The sequence below is a fragment of the Podarcis liolepis genome, assembly GCF_965112155.1.
Source record: "Podarcis liolepis genome assembly, chromosome: 12".
Classification (NCBI taxonomy): Eukaryota; Metazoa; Chordata; class Lepidosauria; order Squamata; family Lacertidae; genus Podarcis; species Podarcis liolepis.
In genome coordinates, this window is record NC_139563.1 from 39,434,578 (window position 1) to 39,451,871 (window position 17,294).

At 39.4% G+C, this 17,294-nt stretch overlaps 1 protein-coding gene across 29 annotated transcripts in view; it reads right to left on the reverse strand.

The window, feature by feature from the left end:
* SATB1 (SATB homeobox 1) overlaps positions 1 to 16,734 on the reverse strand; it is a 97,278-nt gene extending 80,544 nt beyond the window's left edge. For 5 of the 29 annotated variants that reach the window (XM_083468093.1, XM_083468071.1, XM_083468070.1 and 2 more), the window contains exons 1-5: positions 10,924 to 12,474; positions 8,149 to 8,384; positions 4,136 to 4,312; positions 3,440 to 3,566; positions 2,596 to 2,719 (exon numbers count right to left, since the gene is read on the reverse strand). In XM_083468093.1, the coding sequence (XP_083324219.1) occupies positions 2,596 to 2,719; positions 3,440 to 3,566; positions 4,136 to 4,312; positions 8,149 to 8,359 (639 nt within the window). In that variant the 5' untranslated portion in view covers positions 8,360 to 8,384; positions 10,924 to 12,474. Of the gene's footprint in view, positions 1 to 2,595; positions 2,720 to 3,439; positions 3,567 to 4,135; positions 4,313 to 8,148; positions 8,385 to 10,154; positions 10,199 to 10,923 lie in introns of all 29 variants that reach the window. The other 24 variants (XM_083468094.1, XM_083468092.1, XM_083468091.1 and 21 more) reach the window with 17 other exon arrangements.
* Between the last annotated feature and the right edge of the window lie 560 nt (positions 16,735 to 17,294).

A 17,294-nucleotide genomic window follows, 5' to 3' on the forward strand; every position in this document is an offset into this window, starting at 1 on the left:
ACTGCTGCAATAGTTTCTAATTACTAAAGATAACAGTGACTGATTCCTCTATAAAAGCCACACTCTAGTGATCTCTCTGAAGCTTATATATCATATTTTTCTGTTTATAAGACTAGGTTTTTTCCCTAAAAAATAATGTCAAAAATTAGGGGGCGTCTTATCCTCTGAGCCATCTCCCCCCATTTTCTTAAATCTGAGTCCCCCAAAATATACATGGGGGTGTCTTATAGACGGAAAAATACAGTACTTCCTAAATACCCATGTTCTGTCTAAATAAACTTATTCTAAAGGACTTTCAGAAAAGGAAGAAGATGGGTTGTATATAATGGTGCTCCTCTGCGGATGGAAAGCACTTTTGATTCAGTCAGTGGAAGGGGGGGAGGGAAGGTGATTTTTCATGGATTCCCTTTCTCTCCCCCCCAGCCCCCCCCCGATCTCCCCCAGAGAGTTGGGGGGACCCTTTGAAGCAGCATGAAACGTGTTATAGGAACTAGGGGACACTGGCAAAAATCACTTTCCTTGGCGATTCACTGATGGAAACCTCTGCTGAATCAGAGAAGCTTCTGTCAGCAGAGACACATGAGCTATATTTTAAAGATATAAAATGTCCATTTTAATTATAAATTATTTATATGAAATTGTTTTACTATAGGCAAGATAATTCTGAGTAACAAAAGATCCAAGCTCAGGCAAGATTTATGTGGAAAGAAGACCCGTTCTTTCCAGTACGATTCACTTCCAAGTATTTATTTTTAAGGCTGATATCCTAAACACAATAAAAATCCAGCCACCCTACTGACCCAAATGTAATAAAACCTATAGATAAACCAACAATTCGGCTAGAAATAATCACGGAGCTAGAACAGAAACTAATAAAATCTGTAGCTCAGGAAATAATCAGCTTAATTCTTGTCCCTGCCACGGAATACGGAGGGCACCTTTGGTTTCCTCAAGCCAACAGATTTTAGCCTGTGTCTACAATATTTAAAATAACAAGATTGTCTTGTGTTAAACAGTTGTTCGAAAGATTTCTGAGCTCACATACTTTATACATTCTGGAGCTAAGATCATTTCAAGCAGTTCAATGACGACTTGGGAGGCTTTGCATCATATAAATTAGCCATTCGTTACTATTTACAAGTTAAGCTTTAAATGCCACAAAAGCCCTTTCTTAGCTAGTATGGGAGACAGTTCCCACTTGCATTGCCTGTAGGGTTGCCCAATGGTGCGTGAGACTATATTGTCTAATGCCTTCTACTCAGTGCTATTTTTCTAGAAAAAGAGGGGCCGGAACTCACTATGAACGCCTCCTTTGATCTCTTATAATGGCAATGGCACTCAGCTGAGAGGTGCCTGGACTGAGTTCCAGTGAGTTCCAGCTGGGGTGTGTGTGAAAGCCCTGCTTCTACTCATGAGTCGATTGTTGAAACCTGAGTGTGAAGCCTCTTTTTCTATCTGACATCTCCACTGTTATTTGCTTCACTGTTCTGGGAAACCTGGCAAGCTGGTAGAAAAAAGTCTGGAGAAAAGCCTGATCAATTTCATGAGCAAATGAATCTAATTTTTAAAATTGGGTATGTGGTTTGTGTGTATGCCCGCACACACGCACACACCCTGTAGGCACAAGTAATAATAATATAATGAAATTTAGGTAAGTGTCAGTGAAATCGGCAACATTATCCCTTCTTGGGTTGCACCAGAGAGGGAGTGGGTGGGGAATAGTGACTCAAATAGTCACTGGACACATGCCGCTGGTTACAGAAAAGAAAGGAGAAATCAGGTAATCTTGCTTGTCAACAGTGACCAAAGAGGTATTTCTATACAAGGAAGAGAGGTTAAAATATGGAAATGAGCCATTCACATAATGGAATAACACTGGGCACTGAATTAAAAGGAAGCACTTCAAATAGAAAGCACCTGTTCACAGGTGGCACAAAAACGACACCACAGGAAAACTGAAATGCAATTGATGCGCATGCAGGAAGGCACATCTACAGTATTTTAACAATCTGATGCTAGCACTGCGTTTATTTCGTGAATGCACACCAACAGTGGGAAAGAGCTCAAAAGCACTTTTAAGTGGCATGTCTGGAATCTGTCTTGCTCATTATACTGTTATTATGTATTTGGATTTGTCCTAATAACTTTTTGTTTTTTCTTTTGTAGATGTTTAGAACACATCATACATTCACACAAAACACTGAAGTGACTCTTTATTTTAATAAATTAGCATACTGAACTAGTTTGGTTTGATATAACACAACATTCAAATTCAGCAGCAGGTGTGAGCAAGTTTAACTACTGCCACACACCCAATGTGCTCTATTAACACAAGTTACAATAATGCAGTTCAAATACCTGACATAAAAAAGCACCAAACTCCAGCTTTGTATTGATATTATTTCAGGATGTCTTTCACAGGATTAAACCTGAATAGTTGTTTAAAAATAAATCTACTACATTTTAAGATCTGATGAGGCAGTAATGCAAATTTGCGTTATTTTGGGCAAGAGATTCCAGCGGCAACAGTCTGTAGAACCTCAAATCAATGTTGCCTGTGGTGTTTTATTATTTATTGCATGTTATGCTAAGTACCTGTGAAAGGGGACATTCCTTGGCCAATGAACTCTGGTTCATATCCTTCAGTAAGTCCTTCAGAGCATTTCTTACTGTTGTGTGAGACCATTGTTCAGGAGGCAAGTCTTCTAGTTTAGGGCAACTATTTGAGACATAGATTAGAAAAAGGATTATTACAAGATTGCATTCTGCTGCAGAACATTCCTTTAAGACAGACAGATTTCATTTTGTGCATCAAGCAGATGCATCTGGAGATTGCTCTCAGTCTCCTGATTGTTCCGATTAGTTAATTACTTTATACAACACATCTGCTGTATTGATGCATGAATTATACATCAGCTGCATGTGGCGACTATTTTTTCATGTTACTTCTACCTTCCTGCTCTGATGCGCTTGGTAAAACAATTTAAGGTGTAATGCCTTCTCACGACTGATCATGAAAAGAATTAATATATTAGCTTCCCCCACTTTTAGTTTAGCGAAATTTAAAAAACCTCGACAGCAACAATAAGAGCGAACAAGTCATTCTTTTTTTTTTCCAAAACGCACACAGATGGTGCTGTTCATGATATGCAAAAATATTTTTCTCTTAAGTAAACTTTATGTAAAATGCCTTCTTGTAATGCATCATTTAATTGACTAAAATGCAATATACTTTTAATGAGATACCAAAAGGAAAGCTATGAATCGCAGCTTTGTGAATATAAGGTTTCTACAATATTTTGGGGCGTGGGGTGGGTCCTGAAGAACTGCAGTAACAAAAGAATGCAGGTATTATTCTGAAGGGTGGCCTGCATTAGCTCAGCAGGAACTGAATATTCACAATATATCAAATTCTAGACTACCACCCTGCGTGACATACCTGTGCAACTGGATTTTCAGTGTGACCACGTGATAAACATCCTGCAGCATGTCAGCTACTGTAGCATCAGGGGCATCTGTCACATAGGAGAGAGGAACTGGGTTCCATTTCCCAACCTGGATTAGTCCTGCACCAGACAGAAAGATTACAGGAAAAGAGGTTTCAATCGTGGGGCTGGTAATTTTAAGAAAACAGGAAAAAGAATCCATGATTACGGGATTCTTTTATATCACGCAGTTATTTTTAAAATGCACAATCAATCAAGTATGTCCTCTCCTCTTACATTAACAGATGGGTGGATATCGAGCAAGTTACTATACTGAAAAACATGCGTTTGTAAATTTCCCTGTAAGAAACAATAAGAGATGGCTCAGTCCTGGGCGGCGGGGGAAGGTTAACTTTCTCAACTGTCCACCTGCTGAAATGTGTCTCTTCCTTATGGATCTTCAGTGGTATAGATTATTAAGGATTGTCACTCCACTGAAGGCATTTAAAAACAAAGCCATACTTCCAATGTTTCACACGAGCAAAATATATGCTAAGAAAAATGCAATGCAAAATTTGAAATATACATTTTACATGGCTGCTGATTATAAGCTCTAGCACGGCGTATCTGAAAATAAGGAATACCGTCCGCCCAGTCCCCCCACTAAAAGTAAATGAAGACTGTTTTGCAATTTATCAAGAAATGTTTACCTTTTGCTTGAGCAGCAGAGCTATGAGAATATCCAAGCGACAGCAATGCCATTTCAATCAGCTGGTTGAATAGCATGTCCTTCCTTACCAAAACAAATTCTGCATGCTCTTCTTTGCAATCATACTCAATGGAGTTTTCATAATGTTCCACTACACAGAAAACTGGAAGCATGGTTCCTGTAACACAACAATTTTAAGAAATCAAAATTTCCTTGTTACTTACATGTACTTTCTGAATGGGTTGTCAAAGAAATGCTATGCAGCTGAAATCCTACCCACAGATTCCTGCCAGATATAGGCTACATCACACGCATACATTTACAAAATGCTGTAACAGGTGTATGTACAGGTCTTGGTCTGCTCTAGAATTCAGTACCTGCTTATAGAAACAGTGAGGTTGGCTGCAGAGAAATAATGTTGGTTGTCCTATCTGATTTGTTGTGAGCGTCTGCAATGTGACTACTTAAATACATACTCTGCAGAAGCCTTCAGAGCAAGCCATTGCAATGCCATCAACATAATTCTGTTTACAATAAAACTTCCCCAGTAGTGCCAAAAATACTGAATTACTAATTGTCACAAAATTTCACCTTTGTCTGGCTGTTCTTCAAATTTCACATTTACAAAACAGTGCAAAAAAAACCCCTCCGAAACCCAAACCCCACCCAATCTAATGCTAACTGTTTTTACTGTTTGGAAATAGGCAAGACACACTCAAGTTACATCTAACAAGATACACATTCTGGAACGAAAAGAAAACATTCTGGAAAGAAAAAAAAGAAACACACACACCTACACAATTCTAATTATGTCACATTTACTGTAACCCAAGTTACTGCCATTATATGTACTTTGAGCAGCTAACTAGTAAAAAAAAATAAAAATACTGTGCCATACATGTGTGCACATAATTAACTTCCCTTTTTCTTTTTAAATTAATTTCAAGGGACTATTTTTACATTGCTGTGGTCCCAATGTATCAAGATGAAGAAAAGGTTTATAAATCATACATCACATCTCTCATTGATCTCAATGAGATGACAGCATTGCCAGTGAAACAGGCTAGGCCTTTTTTAAACATCGGAATATTTGTGGCTCTTAAAATTTCGCTTTCATTTGAGCTAGATTTGGAGTAATAGCCCACTGTTCACGCAGCACCGTACAAGTATCACTCACTTGCTATAGGAAGGAGCTGTTCTTGCGAAATTACAACTGATGACTTAAATGAGAGGGAAGTTGCATGTAAATATAAACACCTACACCCCACTAAACCAGAGGCAGAACTCTGGCTACCTACACTGATGCAGATCAGACCCCTTTACTGACAAGATCTGAAAGGGTTAAACAGCCGCTACACGGGAGATGTCTCATGGCATAGTGCCAGGAGGGCATAATCCTTAGCATAAATGATGGCAAAGGTTACTTTAACAGGGCGCCCAGGATCGCCAATTAGTCCTACAACGTTAATGCCTCTGCAAGCACTGCCCTATCTACATTTACAGAAGTCATCCAATCCTGGAAAAGGTATATAACGCATACTGCACTTGTAAAAGTGATTTATCGAAGACATTGAGGTAACTTGAACTATAGAATCTCTTTGTTCATTTTGTTCTCTTACACATACAGTAGCAGATTACAGTGAAAGGCTCCATTTGAATTACCTCTGCACTGAGCAGTTCACCACCAGAGAAATCAGTTTGGCAAATCAATCCTTTCAGGGTTGCTCTGAGAGATGTACAAACTTCTCTTGGTTTGCTGAATAGGTTCAGCACAGACCACAAACCTAAACATTTGCCAATAATTTGCATCTTATAGCAAGACGCTTCAGGAAGTTGTGTTTGGTGTGTTTTTTTTTTTAAAAAAAAAGACTAGAGCATGAATATCATAATGTAAATTGCTGGTTTCTTTCTTGGTTCACTTGTCAGAGCTTGGATAAAATCTGCTTCACAATATGCTTTGACCCATCACTACCCAAACACACAAAGCATGGGAGTAGGGGACTGGATGGGATTGGAACGACTATTAAAAGCCTAACTGCAGAATCTGCACAGATTTTTGCATGCTTTAGAAATACAGTATCAACTTGTGCTTACTCTATGCTTCCCTCCTACTGACCGCAAAGTAAGAAAATTACATTATTTGGGGGTGGGGGAGTAGACAGCCTCCCAACTAAAGCACCCTGGATTTACCCCCAACGGTGCTAAATACAGATTTATTGTGGTATTTTGTATTATAATGGGAAAGTCAGTGTTGTTATTGTGTGAAAGGCCTGCAAGCTCCAGCACTTAAAACACAAACGCCCTTCTCAAAGAAGCAGCGCCTCTTCTTGACTACTCTTTTGATACCCCCCTGTAGCTACCAAAAGGTATCATCTGACTACAGATGTTAAATCTCAACAACCTGTCACAAGTGCCCTTCTATTAAATGTGAAAAATGCTAGACAGGAGACCACAATCTCAGCTAGCTGATCACTCTTGCAAGCACTTGGCAAGATCTCCAAGTGCAGCAACTTTATAACCTTCTAGTATTAAAGGGGAAAGCACTGGTCAGTGCTCAATGCTAAAAATACAGCATGATTTAAACCTGAAGGCAGTGTTAGAGGTTTTGCCGAAGGTTTATGAGTCTATGTAAACAGCACGTCTGCCATAAGAAGCAGAGAAGTCTGTAGAATCCTTGTCTAAAACTGTCCTGGCATTAAAGTTTGCTGTGCAAATATCACATAATACCAGAGACAGCTGAAATCTCCTATTTAGGAATTTATGGAACTTATATGTTTGCAGGCGTCAGAAAGTCTTTTTTATATAGCCCCAGTGCTTCACAGCATAATATTAATGCACTCTGTTTAAAAAGCAGCAATAAATTATATTTTTAATGCCTTACCCTGGCTTTCTTAAGATGCATACATTCTTGGCAAACAATCAATAAATAGGGTAATCATGAGCAGAGGCCAAAGAATTTGCTGAAGTGCTGTTTTTCCATTTTTAATAGATACAGATCTAACAATACGGACTGCTGTGTCTGTTCATTCCAAGATCAATATATTCTTTGTTTTCGCCAATCCAAGGAAAAAATAAATGATTGTATGATAAATGTTATGCATCAGAATGAAATGCCATTGCCTTCTAACTCTCTGTGTTTAATTGTCTTGGTTAAATTTTGTATTTTGCTTAGTAAATGCAAGAAGAAATCTGAATTATAAACTAGTAGCAATTATACTGAGAAAAGGAGTGCTAAAACAAAAGCCAAATTATATACAGTACATTTAGATATAAATTAACATGACTGCTGTGTATGATCCACAAAAATCATGTATACTATTAATTCTACTTTAAAATATTCATAATACAAGACATAACGCAGACACACACATACCACAATCAGTCACCGGCTCTAAAAGTATCTCTTTCTTGTGAGAACGTCTAATTACAGCAAACCAGTCATTGAACAATATGACACCCAAGTTGTTCATTGCTCAGTAATGAATTGTACTTAAGGAAACAAAGTGCGAAAAATGGTCATCATAAAGGAGTTTTCCACTGAACACCAAAAACGCTTTGCATCACTTTCTTGAAGCCAACTAGCAAATGCAGTCAACCTTCCAATTTTGGACTCTTGTCAAGAGTAGAAGGAGAAATCTGGCTTTTCAAGAACCTATTATTAATTCACAAGCTATAAAAGTGTTTTGCTCAATGCCCCACACAGAACGAGCTTATTACAAGAGTTATCTTTGACTGGTAGCAGCAGTACTTGGTTCTCAACAAGATGGGTAATCTGAAGGTAAGGAGTCTTTTTTCCCCTATTAAAAAGGACTCCACCCATAAAAATGCTCCACCCAATAATACAGTTCAACATTCCAAATGCCAGGATGAGATACACGTAGTACAGAAAGGTAGTACTGAAATACAAACTATTTTTTTAAAAAATCTTGGAAATATGTTTCTTCTAAAAGACACTATATTGGTTTTTTTTTTTAAAAAAAAAATAATGTTCCATATTCAGAATTATCGTGTTACCTTTTCTAGCATGTGTTTTCATCAGATGTCCAGAGTGTTTTAAAGGCACTCCTTGCATTTTAGTTCCTGTACTTCCAAGTCTTCCTCTTCCTAACGGGCTCCCATTCTGCTCCAAGCGGGCAATTTTGGCTGGTGGACCCTTCGGATCGCTTACATTGTTAGACATTTCTGAATGTTCTTTCCCCTGAGTTGTCTCGTTCAAATGATCCATACTCAGTCCCGCCTCTAAAGATCACCTGCCATGATTTAAAAAAATATATATGTGTTGTATACGCGTGCGTAGTTTTATGTAGGCAGCTTTACACATGTACATGATACATCTGTATAGCATGTTCACATAATATTAAATATGTATCTTAAGGAAAAATACACTCTCAGGAAATTTGCTTCATTGTCAAATTATCTCAAAATCTTACGAATTTCTAAGCCTACTAAATACATTAACTGATTTACAGTATATACAGGATTTTTATCTTAAGAATTCAAGAGTGAGAATAGTAGGTGTGACTGATTAAGTAGCATTCACACAGTAATATACCCACTGCTATAGGTCTCTCAGGTGTATGTTGTAGGGTTATGCTTTTGCACCAAATTTCTTACTTTATCAAAATATTTCTGTTTAATAAAGAGAAGTCGTATATTGTTTTCTCCTTAGGAATAAAGAGGATAAGACTTTCAGCTAGGCATGCAACAGATCAAACTAGTAATATGATACATCCATACGTATCTTTTAATATATAAAAATACCCAGGTTCCCATTGCTCAACAGTCTCTGGGAATTTCTTTTATGTACCTTAACTATTTAAACTTAGGAATTAGGTTGATCGACAACAAATAAAAAGATGTAGGTATGTGTTTTCCATATTCAACAGCAGAGTTAAGAAATGCTAGGGCAACTATCACATCTTATAAAAGTCACGTGGAAAAAGCATGTCTCTTTGGACAATCAGAACTTTTGGGGGAAATCGTTTTACAAACCTTTCAACACTTAAAGAAATCCCTGATACATTTTGGATAAATATTAGAACACTGACAAGAGATGTGAAATGAAATAACAAAACTACATACAACTTACGATATATTCAATACTGAAACAGACACCACTGCTTTTGAAATTTTAATTCAGTTCACCATGATTGCTAATTCGTTTTTAAATCGTCATGTTCAATGATGCACAGTAAAAGTTACAGATAAGTACTGTTAATACTGACATGTCACAGAGAGAGGGAAAGAAGTTGTTGACTCCTTTGAAAATGTGTGAAAGGTTTCGATGGTACTTTCCTTCTGGATGAATACTTACTTTAAAATATGGTCTCTGCCACCTTTCCTAATTAAGGTTTATCTACAATGCCTGCTTTATTATATATATATATATCCAGTATGATCTCTAAGAACAGGTGACCAGTCATTTATGAAACAGTACTTACACCACTGAGCATAAACACTCAAACATGGGGGCAGGGAAGGTACAATTAAATAGGAAGAAATAGACTTGTGAATACAGAATGCAGAATAAATCAATTACACTTCTCCAGTTCTGACGAAATCTTCATTTTGGTGACGATGCTGTATATCCCTATTGTAATTTGTTTCTTGTTTAATCATACACTGCTTTGTCTTGCATGAACACTGTGTTTATCTGAAGGTTTAGATGCAACCTTAAGAATGCCAGCTGAATAACTATAAAGTTTAGAATATAATGGTTATTTATCCTTACACTCTAGGGTGACATGCTGAGAACCAAAGGTTTACCGTTGATTGTGGTCCCATCTGTTTTTGGTTATGAGTCTCATTAACAATAAATATGCCTACTTTAATCACTTTTTTTAATCAAGATTATTCTTTTTCATTACATTAACTGCTATTTAACCCAAAACTGCACATCTAAATTACCAACATCTATAGCATTTGGTAGTGCTTCACCAGAACACTTTGTCTGAGATTCTAGTTTTTCTCTTCTACTCAAACAGGCAAGTCCCTGTCACTCTCTAAAAACTAACACTCACCTGCTAGAAAGAATAGCAATCACAAGCCAGCTCGCCATTACCTCCTGCCCAACCAACAAAAGTGATAAGATTACCATTCATCTAATGTATATTGCTTAAACACATGGAGCAGGTTGTTTTAAATTGGACTTCGAAGACCCTCCCACTATGAATCCTTTTAGCTCAGCCACCTTGCAAAAAGATTTGTGTCGCAAAGCAAGATTGTGTGCACATAAAACACCTAATTTACTAATTTTGAACTCTATGCTAAAGTTCATCAAAACCTCCACCTGAAATAGTAATGAGCAACTGTCAACATGGTTTGCCTATAACAACTCTGAAGATGACAGGGCCAAAAGCTTCTTCCTGTTTCACCTTCAAGCATTTGTTCTATGCACAAGTTTCCAGCACAAACATTAGTTTCAAGGTACAATTTCCTAAGTGCCCTAATAACATAGCAATATGACATTCTAAGCATTTTTCTTCTAAAAAAATGGAACTCAGCTGTCAGAGCCATCCTTCCTCTAGGAGAATGGAGTATTGTATTATACCTTCAACACTTTGAGAGTTAGCCCCCTCCCCTTTCTTCTCTTTCCCCTCCTCCTCTCTCTAGATAAAACCCCTTAATCACATTTAAGAGAGGCTCTGTTCTTATCCATTCCATATGGCTGTCATAATCCAGGCCAAGCTTTCACTGTGACCTTTTAAAGAGACAAAGAAGCAAAACACTATCTAGAAACAGGAACACTGCAGTTTTGAGCGAAATTTTATAAAAAGACCTGAAACTCACCACTTCAAAACTTGACAGCATATAAATAATGGAAACAAAGGAGATTTCCTTTGCACACCGATCTCTTGAAGAGGAGGAAGAAGCTCAAGTCTGATGTTTTCTAAGTCCTTTTTTAATCAAAAGAAATTAAGGAAACCTGGAGGATACCTCCCTCCCAAAATTCTATTTTTCTGGGGAAGGGGAAACACATAAGCAAAGCATCACAGCCATGGGAGGGGGAGGCAAGAAGCGGAGGGGGGGAAGGGCAGAGATTCCAATTAATGTACTGAGAATCGTAGTCTCTCCAATAACGGGGAATGAAAAAGTCTAAAAAATTAACCAGACAAGTGTAATGCTCACAATAATAAAAGTTTCTATTAAAGGAAAAGAAAAGTAAAACTGAGATAAGTGGTAACCTGTCTAACTCTGCTTTCAAAAAAGTGTAAATCAGAGAATGAAGATGGGGAGGAAATGAAACAGCTCTTCTGCCTAATATTTCTGAAAACAGAAAATGTATTGATCTTGTCCCTTACAATTATTTTCTAATAAGACACAGGCACACAAAAAATAGAAGCTAAAGACATCCCTTCCCCCTTCCCCCAAAAAAACTAATCCAAAAACTTTCTGCATAAACCCTCCATAGAAAAAGAAACATAGCAAAAAACGTAAAAAGGATATTAGAAAAGTTCCAGTAAAGGCACTAAAATTCAGTTTCACTATTGTCCTTGCTGTTCGGGGTTTTTTTTTATAATCATCATCATAATAATGCAGAATGATTCTCCTTCCTCATTAACCCAGAGAGATTGCGTTTGGGGAGGGAGGGAGGGAGGGGGGAGCGGAAGGAAACAGTCACCACCAAAAGTAAAAAAAATAAATCAAAAAAATCACTTCACTTCGGAGAATTAAAAAAATCAAAAAAAAAAAATCTACTTCCGAAGACTTAGGGAGAAACGAAAGCTGGGGAGAGAAGAGGAGAGGAGGGTGCAAGAAGGGAAAATCAGGTTACCCCAAATAGTAATAACAAAATAAATCCTGTGAGCTTTCAAAATTCTTGTTGTCCCTCGGCTGGCTATTATGGTTATTTAGGCCGGTTTGGTGGTTGTTGCTGGATGTTACAGGGTGGTGTGTCTGCGTGTTTGCGTGTGTGTGTGTGAGTGTGTGTCCCCCGGACGTTCGTTGCTTGCTTGCTTGCTCGCTCTCCCTCTCGCTCGCTCGCGCTCTCCCTCTCTCTCTCTGTCCCCATTAAATTATTAGTTGACTCATCACTCCTCCTCCTGCTCCTGCTGCTGCCGCCGCTGCCGCCGTCCCTTCTCCTGCTCCTTCCTCTATTGCTTTCTGCTCCTGCCGCCGCCGCCGCTTCTTCCTCCTTCTCCTCCTCCTCATTTTAATACAAAATAACACCGAGGGCCACCGGCTTCCCTCCCCCCTTGCTTTTTTTAAAAATATGTATACAGCCCAAGACAGGAGGAGGACGTAGCCTCCCTGCTGCTGCCTGGAGCTCTTCCCCGGCGGCCCCGGATCATCCGACGCGTCCTGGGAGGGAGAGAGAGAGACACAGAGACAAGCAGGAGGAGGAGGAGGTGGTGGCGGCGGCGGTGGAGTAAACTGGGGCGGGAGGGGGGGTGGAAGGGAGAAAGGACATCTAGAAGCGGAATTGGATTAAAAAGGGGGGCTGGAGGGTTAAGGCTGAAGGGGGAGGGGGTTAAAAGTGAGTGGGGGGGAGAGAGAAAGAGAGAGAGAGGCAAAGGGAGGGGAAAAGAGAGAGCCGAGGGGTGTGCGATTTCCGGCACAGGGCGCGCAAGAATTTGTAATCAGCTTGATTAGTGTGAGGCGGCTGTGCATTTATTACACACAATACCCAGAATAACAGGGAGCAATGCGAAAACTGGGAGAGGGGAAGAGATGCCGCCGGCAGCTGCACGAGGCGAAAACGATTAGGGAGTGCGGAACGGGCTGGCGAGAGGGACAGGCCAAAAACAGCGGCGGCGGCGGCAGAAGCGGAGGCCACCTTCCTTGCGCAACGAGAGAGGGCGCGCAGGGGTTGGAGAGTCTGTGGAGAGGGGAAGAGGAATCAAGGAGCCGGGGAAGGGAAAGCAAGGAACAGCAGGCGCTACTAGAGTCTTGCAACCGTGCGGTAAACACACACACACACACACACACACACACACACACACACACACACACACACACTCGCCTTCCCAACATCAGCCCGGTAGCAGCCATGACCTAAGCAGGAGAGGGCAAGGGCGCACGCACGCCCATCGGGTGCCAAAGGCGAAGGGAGGCAACTCCGGTAGCGCACTCAACAGACTTGGAAACAAAGTAGGAATCGGAAGAACGCGGGCATCTGTGCGGGCAGCGAGATCGCCGGGGACCGGGGGGGGGGGAGGAGAGGGAGAGCAGGTGCCTGCGAGGCATGGAAGCATATGGCTGGCAGTCATGGTTCCATAGCGAGGGAGACAGGATGTAGTGCGCCTGTGTACTCTTGTTTGGGAGCGGGGGCGGGGGGGGACCTTAGAGGTGAAAGTTCTCCTTTCGAAAAGTTGGCAGGGTATCAGCAGATCTGCAGTCTACATGCCAGTTCAGGTGACCCGGCTCCAAGCAAATATTACATCTGGGCAGGCAACGTTGCCTGTTGTAAACACGGATACGTGTGCACTGCGTTGTATTTCCATGGAAGTAGTTCTGCACAAAGAACAGGTTGCATTGAAGATGCTTTTCTTGGGAGCGTGCCACTAACAAGCAGAATAATTCGGATCTCTAGGGCTGGGGTCTACAAGCCTAGCAAAAGCCAGATTGCGCCCATTTGTAGGGGGTCCTTAGCAACATGTCAAAAGGTAACAATTGGCAGTCATTCAATAGAGTCATTCCATATTGAGACTCCAGTGTACTTCTGTGTCTGGTATTGTAAATAGTGATACTGTCCATAGTTAAGGTGACAGATATCTTACATGAAGTGTCTTGCAGACTGTAAGTGCAAGAAACCTAGTAATAAAAATGGATTAACCAAGAGAACTTTCAGGCTTAAACCTAAGCATGTTTATTTGGATGTAAATCATGTTGGCTACAATAGGTTAAGTTGACATTTGAAGTCTTTTTCTATTAAATGGGGGAAATGGACAGGGTACCACGACACAGGAGTTATGATCTGACAGTGTAAGGAACTTCATATACTTCAATTTTTGTTTTGCACTCAGGGAGGGGTGAAAGTGAAGGCAGAGGAGCATTAAAACAACTCCTTAAAGGTGAAAGAATATTACAAGAATAGGACCCTTGTCATCCTGTCCCAGTGCTGCATTCATCCAACAGAGAGAAGGACTGAATGCTGCCGTTTGGGATGAAAAGTTGGAAATGAACAATAGTACAAAGACAGTATGAAACTGGGGAGACAGTCATCTTTAATAACCTAGAAAAAATGTATAATGCTGTTTATCTTTGTTCACGTGAATAAATTCACAACAATAATGAACAGTCAAATACATGAAAATGTGGTACTAAACACTTTCCAAGTTAGAAAAGCTATTGGTCGCTGGTTGAAATGGAATTTAGTATACCTTCCGCATTGGTGGAAGGAAGACCAGTGCTTAGGGACAGAAAAGTACAGAAGGTGGTAAATTATTTATTTGCAACTTCAATAATTATAATTATGAGCACTATAATGCACATGCTGTACCAGCTAGAGAAGGAAGAAGACCACACTGGCAGATAGGAAGAAACAGTCTGCAAACAATCCAAGGGGATAGATGCTTATATACTGATAATGATAGGGGGTGGGGTGGAATACAAGTTCACAAACATGCTGGCTGTGATCCAGAGACCAGTTAAGCCAGACAACTTGAAATACAAGATACTTTCATCTTACTCCTTCATTCTTTAACCCAAGTACAGCAACATAATTGGCTTCTGGATCAGACTAATTATTAATTGATGTGTATGACTGGCAGAATCTTTACTTGTGTTACCTCAAATGCAAGTGTATTTTTAAAAAACAAGAAATGAGGGTGCTGTCATATAAACTTAAGGAGTTTTCCTAAATAGGCAACAGGAAGATGATTCTTTCATAACATGCACAATGAAAAATGCAGCATTATGAACTTTGAACACAGAAAGAGTACAAATTAGTAAATGCTCAGAAAAAACAAGTGTATTAAACGCACACACACCTTACTATAACACCAGAACAAAGCATCAAAGTTACATAGAGAAATATAGGCTGACGTCTACTGAAGTAAACACAAATACCAAAGAGTGTGTGCAGAAAATGGTAATGGGGTGAAATGTATAAAATATTTATAACAGCCAGCAATGCACAGAATAGATTATTGTGTTAGAAATAAAGAGCATGAGGCCTGAAACATAACAGTGTTATACAACAGAGTTATTTCAAGGAGTGCAGCTGAAGGTGGAATAATTTAACATTCAGTGTGTCTGTGGGCTTGGCCAGAGACACACAATATTTATTGCTGGTGACTTCACACATGCATCTTTATCACTCAGTATCCCCAACACATGCAAGTGATTACCTGCATGTGTAAAACACCCACCACGGATCAAGCAATTGCATGCTTTTGCATCCCTTTGCATTATTTCAAGAACTGTTATTACGTTGCAGTTCAGCTAATGACTATCCAGTGATGAGCTGTGTATGAGATCATCCAGGGAGACCCTTCTCAATGTTTCTCCACTGGCAGCAGTTAATTTGGTGAGGACATTTAATGGGCCTTCTTTGTGTGTGGTGCCACCATAGCCCTGGAATTCCTTTCCCCCTGAAATTCATCTACCACTCACTTGGTTGACCTTCAGGTATCAGGTGAAAGTTTGGCTGTTTGTTCAGTCCTTTAGACAATAAATTTGCAGGTTTGATGCCCTTGCTCCAGTCCTACGTATGTATTTATATTTGTTTTAATTGAAATGGCCGATTTATTCATCTTCTTGTACAACATCTAGAGAGATTTGGATGCAAGGCTGTATACTGGGAATTAATATAGATAAAATAAATATGCATGAATGTGAACCAGCCCCAAGCTTGTAGTCTTTAAGCCAATTCATCCAATACAGTCTCGTGGACACCAGTGACACTACTACAGAATACCTTTGCTCTTAGTTTGCCTTCTCTTTCTACTTGCATTAGCTTTAAGAGTTAAGACAATTACTTCACTGAAGTTTGAGTATAGGCCACAAGCTAGTTAAGACAATATCTGTGCATTTAAGACTTTTTAGTTCCGATACCACGAATAAATAGGTGGCTCACAAACCACTTGGTTCAGAACAGTCCCAAAGGCTTAAAATTAGATTTTAGGTACCGTATACTGTTTCATGTGGGAGAGGGGGGAAAGGGAAGTCCTATCGCACCAGCAAAAGTCCATTCTACTGGAAGACAGCCACAATTGGATATCACCCTCTTACAATGTAATCAGAAAGCTATTTAAAATTCTGAACCTGTATTTATACTTGTTTAATACAAATTAAACTGATTTTAGTCCAAGTACACAACTTTAAGTGATTTCTCAATCAACTCTAAAACAAAGTTCACATTCTAAAATAGGTGACCAGTCAGACTTTTTGTGTCCTTTGCATTCATTAATCTGAATTCTGAATAGGATTTCCACCATGGAAGCATATGTCAAGCACATCCAGTCCTTGACAAAGTATCCAGATTGTGGTTGGATACAGTTAAAATATTTTGACAATAAACGATCAAATCACCAAATCATAATGAAAGGGATTCATTGTTTTTTTGAGTCGTCATACACCAATTTAGGTATCTTTCCTGGAATATCATGGTTAAGGATAAATTAAGAGAGTACTGTGATAAAGTAATGAACCTGAAACAAAAATTTATGTAGTACCTAGCATGGTGATAAACAGATATCAATCAAAAGCAATCAATATTAGTGTTCTAAAAATGCATATACCTCCATATCACAAATTGCTTCTCTGTAATGGGCTAAAACTTGGAATGCAAACATACTGAATGGTATGGAAATGTAGACATAGGAATTCTAAATGAGAATCTATGGGTTATATCTAAGTAGACGCAGTGAAATTAATGGGCCTAAATCTGAGGAACTGAGGCAGATAGTGGTGATGAAAGATGAAATTCCAGGTCTAATAGATAAAATAAAAACCAACAAATCGCCAGATCCAGATGGAATCCACCCGAGAGCTCTCAAAGAACTGAAATGTGAAATTGCTGGTGTTCTGACAAAAACATATAGCTTGTCCCTCAGATCAGCTTTCATACCTAAGGACTGGAAAGTAGCCAATATAATATCAATTTCTAAAAGGGATTAGAAGCGGGGTGGGGGGGAGGACCCTGGAAACTGCAGTCCGGTTACCTTAATGACTGCCCTAGGAAAAGTGGAAAATATTGTTAAAGATAAAATAACTAA